Source organism: Lemur catta, chromosome 1, assembly GCF_020740605.2.
Source record: "Lemur catta isolate mLemCat1 chromosome 1, mLemCat1.pri, whole genome shotgun sequence".
In the NCBI taxonomy this organism is placed as follows: Eukaryota; Metazoa; Chordata; class Mammalia; order Primates; family Lemuridae; genus Lemur; species Lemur catta.
Genome location: NC_059128.1, coordinates 119,454,027 through 119,475,141, shown reverse-complemented (window position 1 = coordinate 119,475,141; position 21,115 = coordinate 119,454,027). Strand labels below are relative to the sequence as shown.

Sequence of the window (21,115 nt, the reverse complement as noted above, 5' to 3'; positions counted from 1 at the left end):
GACGCCAGCAAGCCTTCTGCAGCGTCCCCTGACTGTATGTCAAAGGTCACCGGGCTGCAAACAAATGACTCCTGGCACGATCCAAGTCCCTGGGGCATCCCAGTCTCTGGCCACAAAAGGCAGACAGGGTGGCTCACAGGGCCTGCGCCTCTGGGCCTTTGGTCTGAGCCCCGCCTGGCTCTCCCCACCAGACTCCGGGCTGCAGGCTCCGCATGGCAGCTGGGGAACAGGGCCGGCTGGGGCCAGCCAGCCGTCCACGAGTGGCGCTCGAGGACATGTAATTGTTGACAACATTTAGCTCTTCAGGCCACAAAGAGCCTGGCCTGAAGCAGCCATCAGCCAACAGCAACTACGATTTGGCCTGTTTTCCCTATGCCGCCTTCCAGAGGCCTTTTTCCAACCCAGTAATGATCTTGTCACTTCACGTCCCTAGAAAGGCCCCCTGCAAGCGGGAGCAGCCCACCCACAACCTGCAGGCTGCAGAGCCCTCCCCCCACTACTGCCTGGGCCTCCACGCTGCAGGTCCCCACGAGGGGCCTGAGCACACCCTGCGGCTCTAACACCCCACTCTGGGCCATGCGTGGCCTTCGGATCAATGCCGCCACCACCTGGTCACCCTTAAGAGGCTGTGGCCTCCCCAGGGCCACAGGGAATGGGGCAGCTGGGCTCGGGCTCTGGCCTGAGGGGCCAAGCCCATGCATGCATCCGCCCCGTGGTGGTGGGGGGCTCCCCACATCTGGAATGGGCGACTGCTGGGTGCTGGGCCCGGTTGGCATCACCTCATTTAATCCCAAGATCTTCACCAGCTAGGGTGACAAATAGGGAAACCGAGGCTCAGGGTCAGTTTAACACAGTACCTGTGGGACCTCCCAGGTCAGCCCTTGTGGCCCCCGTTCCTGCTCAGGCACCGGCTGTGGGGGGCTGCTGAGCAGCCCCGCTGGGAACACCCCCACTGCGCTCCCTTCCCTAGCTGTCCTCACCTCCTCAGACATGTACCACCTTTGAGGCCCTGGGTGAGACGGACCACCCAGCACCAGTAACGGCTTCTGGTGCCTCAGTCACCTGCTTCTTGTTACTTGGGGCACCTACTCCGTCTCGCACTTCCTCACTCATGGCATGGGACGACCGCCCCGGGCCTGGGGACCGACACACACCATGCTGGATCAGAAGCCACCTCTGACCCCCCTATCTGGCACCGGCCTGGGCTGTGTCTCTTCTTTGGTCCAACCCAGTCCTGGGCCCAGGGTCCTCCTCCTTCCTGGGACACTGCCAGGCTATCCAGGGTCTCATTCTGCCATTTGAGATAGACTCTGGCCTCAGCCTGGCTGTGTGGTGTCCTGCCCTAGGCCCGGCCCAGGCAGGGGCTGCCTCCGCCCGACCAGTTGCCAACATGTGGGCCCATGGGAGTTGCTGAGCCCACACGAGGCAGGATGGACCCGACCCAACCGTGAGATGCCTCCTCTCTGCCCAATGGGACCCGACCTCAGCAGGGGGAGGGGCTCGGCCTTTGTGGAGGGCGGTGGCGAACTCACAGCCAAGCTGACAAAAGACAGGCTCCCACTCTAGACCCAGGAACGCCCCTCTCCTCAGGGTCCTCCCAGGGAAATAATCCAAACTTGGCAGCAGGCGACACAGCCTGGGCTGCCCTCAGCCAGCTGACGCTGGAGAGTGAGGCGGCCACCGGTGCCATCGTCTGTAGTGACACACAAGCCCCCGCCCCATGTGGCTGGTATGGCTGCCTTCTCACTGTTGCTTCACACTGATTAGTATAAATTGGCAACCGCAGGCTGGGCGCGGTGGCTCACGCCTGTAATCCTAGCTCTCTGGGAGGCCGAGGCGGGCGGATTGTTTGAGCTCAGGAGTTCGAGACCAGCCTGAGCAAGAGCGAGACCCCGTCTCTACTAAAAATACAAAGAAATTATATGGACAGCTAAAAATATATATAGAAAAAACAATTAGCCGGGCACGGTGGCGCATGCCTGTAGTCCCAGCTACTCGGGAGGCTGAGGCAGTAGGATCGCTTGAGCCCAGGAGTTTGAGGTTGCTGTGAGCTAGGCTGATGCCATGGCACTCACTCTAGCCCGGGCAACAGAGTGAGACTGTCTCAAAAAAAAAAAAAAAGAAAAAAAATCGGCAACTGCAGGGGGCCCTGCCTCTGCCACGGCACAGGCTCCCTGGTCCTGGTAACACTCCCAACACAGAGAAGCCCCCACCACCAGCCCTACCTCTCTCAGCAGGACACGTCCCTGATGCCCCCACAGCCCACCGTGTACTCTCCCCACAGAGGGTCCTCTGCTCAGTGAACAGGCTGCCGGCCCCACACCCCGACCCTGCTGCTGGCATCCGGGTCTCCTGGGTCCTCCTGGCTTTCCATCCCCCCAATCTTTTCCCTGTAGGCCAAAACCTACACTCCTCAGCAGGCTGCACAAGGCCACAGGAGGGCTGGGTGCTACCGATGTCCTGCCAGCTCTATCCACTTACACCTGCCCTATGTTTCTTCAGGTGGGGCTGGCTCCCCCTCCACCCTCCCTCCCTGTGTCCAGGGCCTCCTTGTAGCCAGAGCTGCGGCCTGGGATCTGTCCCTCTTGCTACATGTCACCCCTCCGTGAGCCCCAGCCCCAGTGTTGGCTTGGCACACAGTGACAGCAACTGCGAGCGTCACGGGGCCCAGACCACCAGGACGTTGCCTGAGCTTACACTGCAGAGGCGCAGAGACATGACGACGAGGTGCGAGGACACGGGGCACCATGGCTGGATGTGCGGGAGAGGCGAACAGGGGACTTGCAGGCAGCACAGCCCCATGCCCACAGCCGCCTGCAGCCTGCAGCCCCTTGACCCCCCAAGAGTAAGGGTGGCACAGGGCAGTGCCCTCCTGCAGAACCCCTGCTCGGGCCTTCCTAGGCACCTACCCGGGGCATCTGGCGGGGCTCCGTGAGTGGTGGGCACGTGGTCTGGCGGCTGGGGCTGGTGCCTGTCCTCAGCAGCCCTCTCCTTGTCTTTGTGCTTCTTGCACTTTTTCCTGGACTTGCTGCGTGAGGGGCTGCCGTGAGGCCTGCCGGGCTGGGCACAGTCCATCGGCAGGGGCAGGCCAAGGTGCACGGTGGGGCCTGGGATAGCTGCATCCCCACGCTCACAGTCCCAGCTGCTGTGGCCCAGGTCATTGCTGACATCGGTCAGGGGTTCATGGGCCCTCGGAGGCTCCAACCGTGGGGACAGGTGGGTGCTGGAGCTGAGGACATCCGCAATGGCCGGTGGACCTGGGGCAGGCAGCAGGCCCTCACGGCCATTTGGCACAGCCAGCTTCCCGTTGACGGTGGCAGGCTGAGCTCTCTGGATGAAGTGGGATACCCTGGGCCTCTTATTGGCCAGGGGGTCGATGAACTCGGGAGGCTGGGGCCGTTTCTGGGACGGAATGGAGACCGTTTCAGAGGGCAGCCGGGCCCCGTACCAGCCTGAGCAAGGAAACCCAGCGCCCACTGCAGGGCCCGCTCCGGCCACACGGGGGCACCCGGAGACCAAGCCAGGCCCCAGGTGCCCAGAGCTGGGGGACAGGAGGGCTTAGCCCCAGCAAGTGGGCAGGGAAGGGCAGCCGGGGTCCAGTCGCAATCATAAGGCCACACCCGGGGGCTGGTCTGAAGTGCCGCTCAGCACATTTACCCCAGTGACGAGCCGAGTCATGGGAATGGGAAGCCGAGGGACACAGGGAGAACCGAAGCCAGGAGCCACTCTGTCCCCAGGCTGCGCTCCATGAGAGACACAGCGGTGCTGTGGCTGCCCCAGCAGGACCCCAGCCCCCAGTGCAGCTGCCCCCTTGGTCATGAGGCAGACATGAGCAGCTCAGGACAGCTCGTGCTCCAAGGAGCTGGGGACCAAAGTGACAAAGGTGACACACCACAGGGTGCCCTGCAGGGGCTCAGGATGGTTACCCAGACCTGCAGCCCTGTGGCCAAGGAAGGTGAAGGTGTCCCCAGGCAAGACTCAGAGGGGCGGCAGGACGAGGTGCCGGGATGGGCTCCAAGCAGCAGCCATGAACGCCCCACACCCTCCTCCAGCACCAGCAGCAGCACCTGCCGCCCAGGCCCACCGCACGCACCTGAGGGGGCGAGGCCGAGCTCCCGTGCTCACCCGGAGGGCTGGAGGCAGCAGGGTCTCCCGGGAGACCACCCGCACTCTGTGGCTGGCACAGCTTCCTGCAGGGACAGGCAGGGCTCGGTTAGCTGGGGGCGGATGCCTCAGGGGAGGGACACCCCGCTGGGGGATCCTGTGAGCCCGGGCCTGAGCGAGTCCTCCAGAGGAGGACTTCCCTGTTCAGTGTCCTGCGCCCAGGAGAGCTCAGCTGGCCGCCAGCTCATTTAGACGCCTGCTACCACGTGGATCAGCGCACACACTGGGGCACTGGCCCCTTCTTTTAAAGACAATTGTTCATCCCGCTAACAATGCTCTCTACAGAAACGTTACAAAATGCAGAAGGGATCTGAGGGCCCTGGCCTAGGACAGAATGGCCTTCCCGTCACAGGAAGCCCCAGTGAAAGCATGACCTCAAGTGGCCACTGGCCCACCAGGACCAAGCAAATGACGCAGCCAGGGGTGAGGGAAGAGGCACCTCAATGTACAGCCCCTCTTCCTCCCGATGTGAGCAGGCCAAGTAGGGCCCCTCTCTGTCAACTCTCCAACTCCTAGGGGCTGTGTGCCTCAGGGGAGCCCAGGAGGCCAGAGCCCTCCCCGCACTCCCAGGGAGGCCCAGGTCTGGGGCCATGGTGATTAGCTGCCAGCCAGCAACGACCAGAGCCGTGTTCCTGACCCACAGCTTCACTGCCAGACCACAGCTGTCCCTTCCAGAGTGGCCTGAGAGGTTGGGAGAACCACAGAGAGCCATGTGGAAACACACAGAGTTCTGGCAAAGAAAAGAAAAAAGGACCAGCGTCTGAATCCACGCTCTTCGGGCCCCCACTGAGAAGGCGAGACGGAGGCAGGAAGAAAGACAGCAATGACATTTGAAAGCTCAACGCAGAGGCGTGTAAGTGGTCACCATCTCATAGGAGCTGAGAGGATGGAGTCAAAGGCCTGGAGCAAGAGCCCCCGGGGCTCCTGCCAGCTGGCCCCCCGCAGCCCCCTCTGGGTCCTGGTCACTCCCGGTGGGGCTGCAGGGCAGTGAATCCAGGGCACCATCGGGTGGCACAGGAGCCTGGGCCCCTCCCCTTCAGGCAGTTGAGAAGCCACTTGGGCCATGCCTGGAAGACAGGAGGGACAGATGTGTGGCCTCGGAAGATGAGGAAAGAGAGGGCCCAGGTCTGGGGAACATGTGGGAGTCAGAGACTGCTCAAGCAGCTATCCTGAAGGAAGCCGAGCTGCCCAGAGGAATGTTCCTCAAAGGCTGCACCAAACGTCAGACCCCAGGACAGACAGGAAAATGCATTTGAAAGGACGAGGGAGAGATTTGGTAAGGGGAGAAGAATGTTAAAAAAATATAAATCAACAAAAACACCAGCTTTAATATCCTTAGAAAAACTAAAGATTTAAGGTGGGGCGCAGTAGCTCACGCCTGTAATCCTAGCACTTTGGGAAACTAAGGCAGGATTGACTGAGCCCAGGAGTTTAAGATCAGCCTGGGCAACATAGTGAGATCCTGTCTCTACAAAAATAAATAAGTAATTTGAAAAATGAGCCAGATGTAGCGGTGCGCGCCTGTAGTCCCAGCTACTCGGGAGGCTGAGGCAGAAGGATCGCTTGAGCTCAGGAGTTGGAGGCTGCTGTGAGCTGTGACTGCACCACTGCACTCCAGCCTGGGTGACAGAGTGAGACCCTGTCAGTTAAAAAAAAAAAAGACTAAAAATTTGAATGGACATGTCCCCAAAGACACAGAGATGGCCAACAAGCACATGAATAGATGCTCAACCTCCTCTATATCAGGGAAAAGCAAATCAAAACCACAAGGAGATACCACTGCATACCCACGAGGATGGCTAGAATCAGAAAAACAGAAAATAACAACTGTTGGCGAGGACATGGAGGAACTGTAATCCTTGTGCCCTGCTGGTGGGACTGCAAGATGATACACTGGTTGAAGAAAAGAGCTTGGAGGTTCCTCAAAGTGAAACACAGGACGGCCACACAATCTAGCGATTCCACTCCTTGGTGTGTTTGAGAGAAATGGAAATCTATGTCCACACAAACCCTTGTGTACACTGTTCACAGCAGCCTTACTGACAAGAGCCAATAGCTAGAAACGACCCAAGAGTCCCCACGAGGAAATGTCAGCGATCCAGGAGCCGCAGTGGCCCCCTTTGCAGCTGTGCGAGTTGACCTCTTGTCTACCCAAACTGGGTGACCACGTGGCTGCAGTAACCACCAGATGTTTCCTGACGCTCCCTGGGAAGTACTCAAGAGAAGGGAAACCCAGGTCCATACAAAGCCCTGCACACGCATGTCCACGGCAGCTCTACTCACACTTGGCAAAACGTGGAAAGAGCCCAAGTGTCCAGCAGCTGATGAATGGAGACGTTTATCCATACACCAGTACAGTACTGAGCCATGAAAAGGGATGAGGCGCTGACACCCGCCACGACATGATGAACCTCAACAACATGATGCTGAGTGAAAGAAGCCACACACAAAAGGCCACATGTTGTATGAAATGTCCAGAACAGCCAAATCCATAGAAACAGGAAGCAGACTGGTGGCTGCCAGGGGCTGGGGGAGGGGGAGTGGGGAGTGACTGCTGATGGGGACAGGTTTTGTTTCAGCGGGGATGAAATGTTCTGGAACTAGGAAGATGGTAGCAAAACAACATCCGAATGTATCAAATACCACTGAGTTGTTCACTTTAAATGGGTGACTCGTGTTACTTGAATTGTATCTCAACAAAGCTGTTCTTTTTAACATCCTTAGACAGATAAGATTAAAAATGACATTGCTTCCCTGAAGTAAGAACATAATGCTACAACAAAGCAGCTGGGAACACTCTCAGACACTAGAAATGACAGGCTGGGCACAGTGGCTCACACCTCATAATCCCAGCACTTTGGGAAGCCAAGGTGGGAGGATTGCTTGAGGCCAGAATTTCGAGACCAGCCTGGGCAACATAGCAAGACCCCATCTCTACCAAAAAAATCTAAAAATTAGGCAGGTGTGGTGGCATGTGCCTGTAGTCCCAGCTACTCGGGAGGCTGAGGTGAGAAGCCAGGAGTTCAAGGCTGCAGTGAGCTGATTGTACCACTGCACTCCAGCCTGGGTGACAGAGGAGAACCTGTCAATCAATCAATCAATCAATCAATAAGAAAAAGAAACTATAAAGGATAGCAAAATAGAGACAGGATAGAAAAAGTCGATAAAATCTCCCAAAAGTACGATAAAAGAGAAAGATAAAAACTGGGACGAGAACAGAAGCCAGAGGCGCAGCCTGCCATGGCAGAACCAGAGTCCACAGGAGGGCGGCTGCAAGGGTGCACCGGTCTTCCCACAACCACGTGTGGGACACACGGAGGGACAGGGTTACTTTTCAGACCGTGAGGGCTGCCCAGCTGTCCTGTGGCTGTGTGGACCAGCAAAGGGTTAGGTCGGGAAGGCTCTGACCTTCCACGTGGTGGAAGAACTCCCATGGCTTTGAGTCTACATTTGACCAACCACCGACTGGCAGGAGTGTCACCTGGGGGTGAAGGCATGGCCAACAGCCCTCCCAGAGCCCTGTCCTCAGAGAGGTGTGCCCAGAGCTGCATTCCCTCTGCACCAGGTCTGAAGGGGAGGCAGAGGGGCAGAGCCAGGCTCAGGGGCCCACATGAGAGGGGAGACGCTCAGGCTGCAAGCGAGGGCCCTGAGAAGTGTGTGGCTCAGGCGGAGGAGTCAGGGGCTCCCAGGGGGACCCAAAGGACCCTGGACCACTGACAGTGATGAGAGGTGAGGGGATAAATGGGGAGAGTCTGGTTGGATGTGATGGATGAAGAGAACACCTAGCCGAGAAATCAGCGCCAGAACCACGGCGCACAGCCCAGCTCAGCTGTAGGCAGCTCCCGCAGTGACACCCTCGCCCATGCCTGGTCCGTGACAGAGGAAACTCCCCGAGGCCCTGTTTTCACACACGAGGCCATGGCTTCAAGAACTGCTACCAACAGGCCTTTCTTTGGACAGGGGAGAACCTAAACAGACATGCCATGCAGACAGGTTACGGGCGGTGAGGGGACATCCACCTTGCCCCCTGCACACCAGTTCAAGCTTCAGAGGATGACAGGTGCTGATCCCCGAGGTGGCTCAGAGTGACAGCTGAGTGCCTGGGGCCGGCACGAGCCCAGCAGCTCACTCAGCAGAGGAAGCATGAGCCCCAAGTCAGGGCAGCCGGTGCCTGGCTCCAGGGCGCACATCCTAGGGACATTCCCGCCTGATGCCCCTGGACACGTGGTTCAGGCACTCTCCCTGGGGACCCCACGTACAGGTGATCCTCCACTTGCTCTCAGCAATTCCTGTCTAGTGCCCTCAGGGTCTGAGGGACCTGGGGCCCCAGGGAGGGGAACAAGGGGGTGGGGATGAGTCTTCCGCCGGGGCTGTGTGTCTTCCGCCAGCCTCCCCTGGGCACCCAGAACTGCCGCACAAGCCAGGCTCCAGCCAGCCAGAGCGTGGCCCAAGGGACCCTGACCAGCAGGCCCAGTTCAGGCAAACACTGCCTAAGCATGGGGTGTGACCCAGGCTCCGCTCTGCTCTCCAGATGCAATTACTGCCTTAGACAACTGAACTTCAAAAAAAAAAAAACAACAAACTCATAAATAGCTCCAAGTCCCTGAGAAATCACTTAAGGACTAATTAGCGTACAGGCCTGCTCTGAACGATCTGCCCCACAGCCCGCGCTACCCGAGCACACAGCTGCTGGGAAGGAAATCATCAGCCACCTGCGTCCTTAACCACTGCTCCCAGAGCCCATGCCCCCCTGACCTCAGTTCCAATTAGTCTGAGAGGGGATGCGTTTAATTAACGCTGCTTAGTCACGTCTGTGGGGAGTTTTGCTTTGCCTTTTGCCTTGTTTCTCTGCACTCTGTGTTCTCAAGAGTTTGTTTTTTTTTTTTTTTTGAGACAGAGTCTCGCTCTGTTGCCCGGGCTAGAGTGCCATGGCGTCAGCCTAGCTCACAGCAACCTCAAACTCCTGGGCTCAGGCGATCCTCCTGCCTCAGCCTCCCGAGTAGCTGGGACTACAGGTGTGCACCACCACACTCGGCTAATTTTTTTTTCTATATATATTTTTAGCTGTCCATATAATTTCTTTGTGTTTTTAGTAGAGACGGGGTCTCGCTCTTGCTCAGGCTGGTCTTGAACTCCTGAACTCAAACGATTCTCCCGCCTCGGCCTCCCAGAGTGCTAGGATTACAGGTGTGAGCCACCGCACCCAGCCTCAAGAGTTCTGGGAGGCCGAGGCGGGCAGATTGTTTGAGCTCAGGTGTTCGAGACCAGCCTGAGCAAGAGCGAGACCCCGTCTCTACTAAAAATACAAAGAAATTATATGGACAGCTAAAAATATATATAGAAAAAAAAATTAGCCGAGCGTGGTGGTGCACACCTGTAGTCCCAGCTACTCGGGAGGCTGAGGCAGGAGGATCGCCTGAGCCCAGGAGTTTGAGGTTGCTGTGAGCTAGGCTGATGCCATGGCACTCTAGCCCGGGCAACAGAGCGAGAATCTGTCTCAAAAAAAAAAAAAAAGTGGACTTCAGCAGAAGCCTCTGGGGACACCCAGGTTTGGGGGGAAGCTTCTCAGGAAGTTAGGGACAGCCAAGGATGGCCTGGGTGGACTGAAGCCTTTCTTCCAAGGATTCTGGGGTTGGGGCTGGTAACTCACGCCCCAGCCCCACTCCGAGGGTGCTGGCCATTCCCCCCCACATGGGAAACCATGGGGCGCCACAGGGCAGTGGGGAGAACAGCCAGAAAGGCCTCCTCGGACCCTTCCAATCTGCTCTCGGGCCCTGCAGCCTTTGGGATCACTCAAGACTTCCCCAGCATCCTCAGGACGAACTCTGGCCCATGCTCAGGGGTTAGGGACACAGCAGGGGACGAGTGGCGGCATTACCGGACAAGCACGCGCTTCAGCAGCTGCTGGTCCCCCTCTGAGTAGCCAGGCCAGTCCTTCTGCACATCCTTGTACATGCAGTCCCTCAGGGTGCACGTGCCATCCTTGGTACTCACGTTGGCCACCTGCAAGACAGAGCCGGCCGTCACCCTGCGGGAAGCCTGAGGTGTAGAGGCTACCAAAAACATCTGATTGGAGGGAGTGGGGGTGGGTGAGGCATGCAGAGACACAGAGGGAGGTGGGCAGATAGACTGAGACAGGGGAGGGCAGGGAAGATGGCCTACTCCTGCCCACCCTCAGCTCCCCAGCATGCAACCCTCAGGGTGCAGAGGCACGAGTCACAGCTTGAGGTCCAGACTCAATCATCTTACAGGTGCTAGAGGCAAGGCTAGTTCCCAAACAGGGAGGACTGCCACCTGCAGTCCCAAGACCCCATCACTTGCCCCTTCTGATGGCAGCTCCCACAGCAGAGTTGGCTATGGCTGGAGGGGCACCTCCAAGGACCAGGCCTCACCCAGCCATCTCTGCTCTCGCCAGTTAACTACAGTGGAGCTTGCCTCCCAGACTCTTGGCCACGATGGGTTCAGAATATGTGCCTTAGAGGGGCTTGAAGGAGCCCCAGGCCACTGCCACAGCCGGTGCTTGCATGCCAGCCTCCAGGCACCCTGGAGTCCAGCACACACACCATGCGTGTGGCACCGTCTCGCTGCTGGCAAGGCAGCTGCTGTTTTCTGCTACATCTGATGAGAACTCCGTGTCACAGCAGTTTCCACAGGGAGCATTTTTTTAACAGTTGAGTAATATTCCACCCAGTGATTAATCTCCACCATCAGACATCGCCACCATTGCCAGTTTCTCTGCAGCATAAACAGACGTCACTGTGTGCAGGTTTTCCACACTGGCAATGGCTTCCTTCGGCAGGCTTCCCAGAAGTGGGATTATCAGGTCGAAGGCTGAACGTTTTTATGGCTCTTGATAGCTTTTGCTAAACACCACTCACCCGTCAACACCCCCCCTTCAAAGGACAAGCCTGTGGGTTTCCCTGGGGCCCAGCCAGCCCCACAGATGGCCATCTTTGCTTTGGATGTTTCCAGAGGAGGAAGAGCCCTCGCCTTGGAAGAATACGGTTTCATCACTGCTGCTCCTCAGAGTCTCTGGTGGCCTGGGGAGGCTGGAAATGTCCACCCTAAGTGAGGCGCATGCCCAAGACCTTTCTCTTCTGCAAGCTAATGGGGTCCTGCCACCATGGCCCCCATCACCAAATTGCTGGGGAGAACCAGCTGTGTAATAAACACAGAAGCACAAGGCAGATGAGCCATGCAGGAGAAATCAAGGTGGTCACGGGAAGGGATATTCTGCCTGCAGACACTGGCCGGGCCAGTCCTCCAGGAGGCAGCCAAACCAAAGTCACCAGGAGAGGCCAGGGTCTGGCATGGCCTCTCTCTTGTCCTGGGAAAGGGCCTGGCTTGGGGACTTCTTGGCCAGGCCAGCATGGGTCCCACATCTGACGACTCCATCAAGCTCCCCTCAGGGATACTGCCAGCAGTGCGCCAGCCCTGCCTCGGGAGCAGCAGGAGCGGACGGGGGCCGAGCCAACGTGCTCCCAAGGAACATGCTGCAAGGTCCACACAAGCCGGGCTCAGGATGCAGCGGAGTGGAGAAGCCTCACGCTAAGCGCAGTGACGTGGGGATGTGCCTTTGGCACAGCCGCGGGCTGCCACACACCTCATGGCATGTGCTGTCCACAACAGGAGGTGCCGTCTGTGTTCCCAGGGTGTCTGAGGCAGGAAGTGAGGCAGGGGTGACCTGGAGGATGTGACCCCTAATATCCTGCTGCCACCCTGGCAGACACAGGAGCACAGCCACGCCTCCTTCTCGACCACAGCAGCGATCTGAGGTGGCCCACGCCCAATTCATTTGAGGGCACATCCAAACAGCCCACTGATGTCTCAGAGCCAGCACCTGCCACTTGCCTTCCTAGGGATCCTGGGCATCTCTGTGGGTGAGGGGTGGCAAGAGGCACCCAGGGCCACTGTACCTGCTGCAACACCCAAGGTTGTTCTCAATGGCGGGCTCACTGCCAGCACTGCAACCCTGCGGGCTTACCCTGGACCCCGAGAGAGGCAGTGGTGTCACACCCATCACAGAGAGAAGCCTGAAGGTCTGATACGTGAAGCCCTTTACTCGATTCCCAGCCCGGCTTGCCTGCCTGCCCAGCTCTGACTTGCACCTGTGGGTTCCCTGCCCAGACCTCGATTCTATAACCCGTCTGCAGCCGCAGTCTCGGATCCTCCACCACTGCCCACTTGGTGGCAGACGGTGGAGGAAAGGGCATTGGCCCCGCAGAGCAGGTAGCATGCCCAGAGACATGTCCACAGCCCACCGAGTGGGCTCTAACCCAGGACGCTCCCACTCCGAGGCAGGCTGTGAACACAGAAGGGGCCCCAGAAAGGGCTCTTCCCCACTGGCCAGAGGCCCAGCCTCGACGTTCTGGCCCATCCTGCTCATGAACGACCACCTAAGGACGCCATTTGTAGAGACTCACAGTCAGGTGGGCTGGACATGCCCCACCCCCGGATGCACGTACCTGCTGGAGAAGGCCATCTAGCGCCTCCTTGTCCGCCTGTGCCAGGCCATCCTTCTGCAGCCGCAGCAGCAGCTCAGCCTTGCGGTAGGGCCTCAGTGCCAGGAGGTGCAGCACCCGGTCACGGAAGGGCCTCAGGGACACCCCACCACCCCCGCTCACGCCACCGATGCCACTCTTCCTGATGGCACTTGCCAGGTTCATGGGGGTCGCCCGCTTCCGGGAAGGCACAGCATCTGTCGCCCCTGGGGCTGGTTTCCGAAACTGAACCTTCTTGCCTGCAAAAAGAGCCCGAGCATTAAGGAATGGAGGGGTTTAAGGAAATGAGGGGGCAGCTGCTGTGCCCCACGGCTGGTGCCTGAAGATTTGAGACTAGAGAGCGCTGGCTGAAGACCCCACACTAGCCAAGGCAAAGTCCAGCCCTGCCTGCTCAGCAGGGTGCAGGGCCCCCAGCCTCAGAAGCTGGAAGTGCAGGCAGTAGAACAGTGTTTTAGAGACTTAACTGACTTCATCCACTGGGGACCTAAATTCTAGGTACCAAAATACCCAACTATTCAAGCGGGTCGAGGAGGCTTGGGGGTATTTATAAACCTTCTGATGTTAAATCGAAGGTCCCAGAACCGCAGGAGGCAGGCACCTCCAAGCCCATATTTCAGTCTTATGCAGGCACCGTGGGGCTGTTTTTGTCTTCTGGGTTTTTTTTAAAGCAGTGAATAAAGGTGTCAGGGCCACTTCTGGCAGCTGCTCTGGAGACCCTGGGATGTGAGCATCTCCCATGGGCTTCCCCTCTGTCGCCAGTGTAGACAGACACACAGACAAGATCCAGTATGCCATACCTTTGTCCTGTCCTGAACAACGTCCTGGCACCCTTGGGAAGGTACATGGCTGATAGCTCAGCAGCATGTCTTGCATCCTTCCAGCAAAAATCTTCACAGCATTGGGGTTGTGTGTGTGTGTGTGTGCATGTGACAGAGTCTCGCTCTGTCACCCCAGGTAGAGTGCAGTGGTATCATCATAGCTCATTGCAACCTCCAATTTCTGGGCTCAAGTAACCCTCCTGCCCCAGCTTCCTGAGTAGCTGGGACTACAGGTGCACATCACCATGCTTGGCTAACTTGTTTATTTTTAGTAGAGATGGTGTCTCACTCTTGCTCAGGATGGTCTCAAACTCATATGATCCTCCCGCCTCGGCCTTGCAGAGTGCTAGGATTACAGGCGTAAGCCATCCCGTCCCTAAAAATCTGACTTGCCCAATTACCACAGAAAGACGTGCTTTTAGAATCCCCAGGGTCAGCCGCTCACGCCTCTGGGGTCTGTTCAACGGGGTCCTGCCAGGGGGGACAGGCTTCATCCCCAGGGTACCAGGCTAACTCACCAACACGGGGTCCCAGGAGGGGGGCTGGCCTGACCTCAGGGTGCTGAGACAGCAGGGAAGTGCACAATAATGACATCCTTAGAGAGGGTTCCTACCAGCATGCAAACTGTTTCAAAAACGCTTTTTGTACCCAAAGTGGTTCAATGAGACAAATTTTCTGACCAAGTTTTTTGCCACAGGACCCACAGCCTTATTAACATGCACAGATGCCACGTGGCCACTCCGAATAGGCAGTGAGCAGGAGCAGCATTCTGGAGGCTTGGGAGCCTCCGGGGCCACTCTCCCTGCAGCAGCCCCGTGTGCAGGGCTCGCAGCTCAGCACCTCAACATTCCAGACAGCCCAGGGTGTGCAACATGCCCACCCGGCCCAGCACCAAACAAAAGACCAGCTCCTGCGCTGGCATCTGGGGTTTCGTCCAGAGCCAAGCCCACTGCGGAGCAAGGAGAAATCATGTGCTCTTTGGGGTGTGGAGAGGGGAACTAAAATCCTTCTGCCTTTTCTTACAAAAGAAAAGAAAAAAAAACAAAACGCCGTCAAGTTTCCCGTCTTCTCTGGGCGGTTTCGCTCCTCTCTGAAGCCTGGCGCCCTTCTCTGTGGACAACGCATGCCAGCGACTCTTCAGCTCTGTCTGGTCTGAGAGACAGGAGGGCCGCAGCGGGACGAGGGAGCTCTCCACATAAACGACACTTTCCTTCCTGCTTTTAGTACTTGCTCCTTCTCAACTTCGCTGAAATTGTCCCCAAGCTAATGCTGAGCTGCCAGAGCCTTCCTGGCAGTGCAGGGGGGTCACATTAGCAGCAGGCTACCACAGGGCTCACCCCAGCCCCGTCTGCATGTTGCCGTGGCCCGTGGTGGCCTCAGGGAGGAGCTGGAAGACATGTAGATGGCGACCGTGCCCTAACAGCACCCCAGTTTGGAGGAGCCTGTCTCCCTGACAGGTACAGGTCTCCAAGGCCACAGCCTGGGAGAGGGGCCTGCCGACTCAGGGCTCCTGGGGTTCTCCACCCTGTGTCCACCTCAGGCTTCACAAGGCAGCAGCTGTTACAGCCCCCAGGGCCACTGTGCCCAGACCTTCCTTCCCGACCTGGACACTGGCTTGCGTTATGTCCTGCTCGGGGGCCGGCTCCTTGGTTGACCCATCGCTTTCACTGCAAGCACTGCCAGTGCCCCTGGCCTGGACAGCCCCCGAACCACTCCCTCCTCCCAAAGCTGGCCCTGAGCCCCCACCGCTCACCCAGGTAGCGGCCTCCAGCCTTGATGACGATGGCACTGCGGCTCCGAGTCTCCTCCTCCGCCTGGGCCATGCTCTGCCGCGCCTTCTGGTAGGAGTCATCGGTGGCACACACTGTGATCTTGTCCTGGATGCTGCCCAGGCAGTCCAGGAGGACGTCCCCACGGCTGCAAGACAAGGGGCGAGGGGCCGGGATCAGCGCCTGGGACGATGTAGGGAGACTGTTGAGGGGCCCAAGCCCCCATCCCCACAGAAACGGGGTTCAGTCAGCATCAACTCAGGCGAGGAGATTTCAATAGGGCACATCTGCACCTGGGCCGGGGCGGTCTCACCTGGAGACATACTGCTGGATGCAGTCGAAGCTGCCCTGCGGGCTGTCACGGCCAATGTTGGAGAGGTAGAAGGAGAAGATCCGTGCCTCTGCCGGGCAGTCGGGCTGGGGGATGGAGATGTGCTGTGTGGGGGGAGAAGGTGTCATCAGGAGTCCTTGGCATGGAGGGGACCACAAGACTGGCCAGGGCCTCTACCCAGGCTCATCTCTCCCACATCCCCCACAGCACAACCCTCACAATGGGAATGTGCCAGCGATTCCCTCTGAACACACCTCTGCTCTCCTTACAGTGACAGACCAGAGGCAAATGTCCCCTATGGGGGGAGGGGGGGGATGGGGGCTGTGTCTGGTTTCTCAGCAGCAATGGCACTGCAGTCTGAGGATGACACAGTGCTTAGCACCTGCCTGGAGGCAGGGAGCCCACCCTGATTGTGTGACCCTGGGAAAGTGGTTTGTCTGGACTGTGACTCAGTTTCCCCAGATTTGGCCCAAGACATCCTCCAAGGTGATATTTGACAAGAGGGGTGTCAGCTGCCCCACAACTCTGGCACCCCTGCTTGGTGACAGCTTCTTGGCAGCCACCTACACTGGCCACAGACTCCATGTGTGTCCATTCACCATCCCACGGCCTGTGGGGCTCACAGATCAACAGTGCATCACGGTTCACATGAGACACAGAATGTGTGTCACAGTTTACATAAACCTGACTTTGGACAGCATCCCTGTAGCCCTGCCCAGGAGGACAGACAGCCTGGGGCAGGCAGATAGACAGACTGTGCTGTCCTAGCCAAACGCAGGGCCCGGGCAAGACAGTGTCGCACCAGAGGGCACTGCATTCCAGGCCAACCCTGTCACCAGGGGTGACCCTTCCTGAACAGGTCCCTGGACTTGAGCACACGAGCTCCTCACAGCCTGGCAGACATGCAAAGGGGGCTCAAGTGGTCTATGAGGACCCGAACACACAGGGTGGCATCAGGCCTTGTCCCTGGGCTGCCACACCCCCTCAGCAACCCTGAGTCCCGTCTCTTCGTCCAGTGCCTTCAGACACCCAGATACTTCATCAGCATGGGACAGAACAGGGGGGCCCAAGGGTGAACCCTCTGCCCATCGCCCTGCCAAGCTGCCACATGCACCTACGGGAGGCTTCACCGGTCCTCGCCCCATGCGTGAGACTGAGGACAGAGTTCCTGAGCCGCTGGGAACATGGAGGAACACTGCTCCCCTGGCCCCTGCTATGTGGCTGCAGCTGGGACCTGGCCCTCAGGGCAGTGTTTGGACCCACAAGGGAAGCCGTGGACACACCTAGTCTACAGTCGGCCCCCACTGGCGGTGGACCCACAGAGTCCAGCGCCCATCCCCAGCCCAGGCATGGCCGCCCCGGGGGCACCAGGCAGTCTCTGCAGCAGCCCTCCTGGGCTGATGATCCTCCTGTCCCCACCCTTGCATGCTGAATGCTACTCCAGGAAGAAGGCGTCCCATCCACTGGCATCTGCCCAGCACCCCCTCTCGGCCTCAGACACGTCCCTCTCCTGCTGATAACAGAGTTACAAGCTGGGGGGTCAGGGCCCACCCAGACAGGTGCTGGTGGAGGCAAGAGCAAGGCCCATCTCTGGCCCCCCATGCCAGTCCTGACCTGACCACAAACGTGGTTTTATTAGGGCAGAGAAGGCTGGACAGGCTTATACTCGGCGTCTGAAAAGTCACACCCAGCTGCCTCCAATGACTCACCCTGGGGCACAGAAACATGCGCACACACCCTGCAGCCTCTGCCAGACACTCAGAGGCTCCAAGGGGGCCGGTGTACACGTGATGTGGTGACCCAAAATGTAGCCACGAGGGAAGCCCGGGGACCACAGTGCTGAGGGAAATCAAAGGGAGCCTCGACTGAGCCTGAACTATGGTGTCGGGGGCTCTCCCTCCCCAATCCCCCCGACGCTCACTGCACCCACAGTCCTGGCTCCAGCTAAGGAGGACCGAGGGGCCCCTGGCCTGAGTCCAAGTTGCTCGTGGCTCTGCCCCTGCACATGTGTGTGGCCCTGTCCCCAGCAAACACAGACCCCGCCCGGCAGGTAGGATCCTATCTGGCTCCAGGAGAGAGCGCACCGCTGGGCAGAGCGGGCAGTGAGACCGGGCCGGCACACGAGGCTCGAGGAGCCAGACACACCAAGGCCGGCCTCCACGGGAAGGTCCCACAGCAGGCAGGGCAGTCGCGCACACAGTCAGTGCCACAAGGGCCCCACGTGAGCCTGCCCAGCCACCAGCCACCCACGCTCTCTGGGTAAGGGACCAGAGCAGCTTCACTGTGCCCTGTGTGTCTGCCCCTAATGCCATCCTAGAAGGGGTGGCGAGAGTCACAGTGCAGAGCCCAGGCCAGGCTTAAGCAGCTACGAGGGGAATGTGGGGGCTGCATGACAATGGGTGACATAGGCTTTGAGTCTGATGCTCGGGAGGGCATCGTGCCCCTGGTGACAAGGGGAGACACACAGGACACTGTGGCCTGTGTCCTTCAGGATGGAGGGTGCACAGGCACCCAGGGGAGGCTGTTAGGAGAAGGTTTACCTGGAGTTGGGCACGGCAGGTCTCATATCCTCCACCCTCCCTGGTGCAGAGGCGCTGCCCACATGGGGGAGCCCTGACGAAAGGGCCACCGGGCTGTAGTACTGGGGCCTGGGTCCAGGCCCCACACGGCAGCGGCCGGGAAAGCAGCCCGGCAACATGGGCGCGTTCTCCACGCCAGCCGAGGGCTCGCCTGACACACGGCCCCCACTTGGCCTCCTGGACGGGGTCTCAGCTGCCCCCTGGGAGCTGCATGAGAGCCCCGGTGGTGGGTGCACTCTCGTTTGGGTGTGCCAGATGTCGGCCCTGGCTGCAGGTTGCTGGGGAGCCTGGGTGGGGGTCACCATAAACTTGAGCCCGTGTCCGAGGTCACAGACAGACATGTAGACAGAGCCTGGAGCAGGACACAGGCTCATCCGGGTGGTTCCAAAGGGGCCGCCCGTCCTTCCCACCGACCTGACCCACAGCCACCAGGGGGCAGTGGTTCCACAGCAGGTGGGGACCCTGCCAGAGCCCTGTCACCTCTTTCCTTCAAAACCTGCCCCAAATTGGAGCCTGCCACCCTCCCTGAGACCTTCCAGGCCTCTTTTGCAGTTCGAGGGGAGAGGAGTTGCAGGGTTTTGAAGAGGCAAATTAAGGGGAGAGCTGCAGCGTGATGAGGAAAAGGCCCACATCCTGCACAGTTAAACAAGGACGGCAGTGGGTGACCCCGGGCACAGCCCACACAATGCTCACAGGAACCCAAACACTGCCTGACCAGGGACACTCTGTCTGGAAAGGTTTTCAGGTAACATTGTTTTCTTCGTTATTTTTATTTCCTAGCAAACTCTCAGAGTAAGATACATTCTTCTTCAGAGAGAGCAGGAGGGAAGCAGCCCCGCGCCCAGCGGGAGGCCTCGGCTCCTCAGCCCCACACCCAGCGTGCTGAGCACCTACTTCCCTTCAGGGAACCACTCGCCCAGGCTGTGGCCTTTCAGTAGAGCTGCGTGCCATGCCCACCCGACTCCCTGACACAGATGGCTCCAGATTCTGAAAAACTCCCAATTTAGGCATTTTTTAGATTGTTTCCAAATTGTCCCGGTTACAAACAAGCACCCCTTGTGGCTACATCTTTGTCCACATCACTAAGCACTCCCACAAAATCCATTCCCAGACTTGCAGACACCCATCACAGGCCGCTGACAAGCCTGGCCAAATCTCATTCTTGAAACTGGGGCTCCGAAGTCTTGACACCTGGAGCCGCCCTGGACACCAGGCGCTACTTTTCCTTTTTTAGTAACTGGCACTTCGCTGAAGAGTTCCAGCGGTGAGGCCAGCCAGGTGGGGGTTTCTTTGCCCCTTCGGCGGCTGCCGGCCTCTCGAGGGTTGAAAACTGAGAAGCCACCCCCACCCAGACAGCCCAGGGCCACAAACGAAACAGACTGCATGCTGCTCTGAGGCCAGTACAGGCGCCCAGTCCTCCTGAGGAACCTGGAAACGCCATGAAGTTACTGCAAAGAATCCGCCCATACGGGGCGGCAGCTGCACAGCACAACACCAGGGAGGGAGGAAGGTGGCTGGGCAGACACCCGACGCCCACTCCATGAGTGCATGACGCCAAGACCCTACACGGGCCACAGAGCTTTCACACGGAGAGGGACGCTCACAGGAGGGGCTGAGATCGCCCTGAGGCACAAGGAGGACACTGGCTCTCCTGACATCGAGTGTAACCCAGAGGTGGACAAGGAGGCCGGTGAACAGAGGGAGAAGACCAGCCATAGTCCCAGAGCCAAGGAGCCTACAGATCACCTGTAGATCGGGTCTGTCGTGGGCCTGTGGAGAATGGGTCCCTTCATCCTACACAGGGCCTTGAACACTGCATCAATGCATGCACCTGGTGACAACCAAACGTTTGTCCCTCTAGACTCTAGACCCAGGATGATGACCAGCAGAAGGCAGGAAGATGCTGGCTGACAAGGTGAATGACACACCTCCAGAGAACGTTCCTTGGCAAATCATGGGATGCCTCAGGCCAGAGAGCCCCTCTCAGGGCCTGGTGGCAGCCTGCTGGCAGCACGGCCCAGGACTGAAAGCCCTGGAGCAAACTCCCTGCTAACTAACCTGCAGTAGCTGCTTCACCCCACATTGCTGAATGGGGGTTCCTGTCTCCCGCTCATGGCATGCCCAGGGCCCCCAGCTCTCTCTCGCTTGGTGCCTTCTCGTCAGTGACATGGTCCGATACTGTACGTGTGGGGGACATGAGTCTGGACAGGCTGTCTGGACACACGCAGTCTCCAAGTCATGGCACATGGCATACAAGGGTAACATGCTATGTGCTTTTGCCACAACCAGGCTGGAAAACATCTGTAGACAGGCATACGGAGCGGCGGGTAATGGGGGCACTTTCCCACTGCTTAAGTGGAGGGCTGCTCAGGTTGGCACCAGGTGGCTGCAGAAGGCACGGAGTTGCCACTGTGGGGCACCAGAAGGCGCTGTGGCACTGCTCTGGCAGCAAGTCCGTCCGTCCCCGGGGATGGTAAGAAGGACACCAGAGAGGATGACCACAGGAACCAGGTGGGCTGATGGAGCTGCAGGGTCTGGGGACTCATTACTTCATGACACCCGGTCTAGGTGCACCCTGGAGCTGTGCTGTGGTCACCATCTACAACCAGCTGACTTCAAGTAAGTAAGGAGGTGACCTCGTTCAACCAGCTGAAGGTTTTAGGAGGGAAACTGAGGTTTCCATGAGGAGGAAGAAACTCCGTCTGGGGACTGCGGCCCACAACTGCCTGAGCCCATTCTTTGCGACGAATCTCTCCACATCTGTACACACAGATACCCATCTCCTAGAGGCTCCGTCTCTCTGCAGCACCAAGAGGCACCTGGAAGCCCACAGAGTACCACATCCACGCCTTGCCAGCTGTGAGGAGCCCTCAGGACATGGGATAGCAACTGACTTGGATACAACGTGGAAACTCACAAAACAAAAATGGCCAGGCGCGGTGGCTCAGGTAAT

General features: G+C 58.6%; 1 protein-coding gene across 1 annotated transcript in view; it reads right to left on the bottom strand.

Annotated features, from left to right (window-relative positions):
• Positions 1-21,115, bottom strand: part of ELL (elongation factor for RNA polymerase II) — a 68,170-nt gene that overhangs the window by 3,233 nt on the left and 43,822 nt on the right. Inside the window, exons 3-8 of the mRNA XM_045552542.1 lie at positions 15,566-15,687; positions 15,237-15,400; positions 12,630-12,904; positions 10,043-10,167; positions 4,094-4,190; positions 2,910-3,402 (exon numbers count right to left, since the gene is read on the bottom strand). Of these exons, the coding sequence (XP_045408498.1) occupies positions 2,910-3,402; positions 4,094-4,190; positions 10,043-10,167; positions 12,630-12,904; positions 15,237-15,400; positions 15,566-15,687 (1,276 nt within the window). The remainder of the gene's footprint in view (positions 1-2,909; positions 3,403-4,093; positions 4,191-10,042; positions 10,168-12,629; positions 12,905-15,236; positions 15,401-15,565; positions 15,688-21,115) is intronic.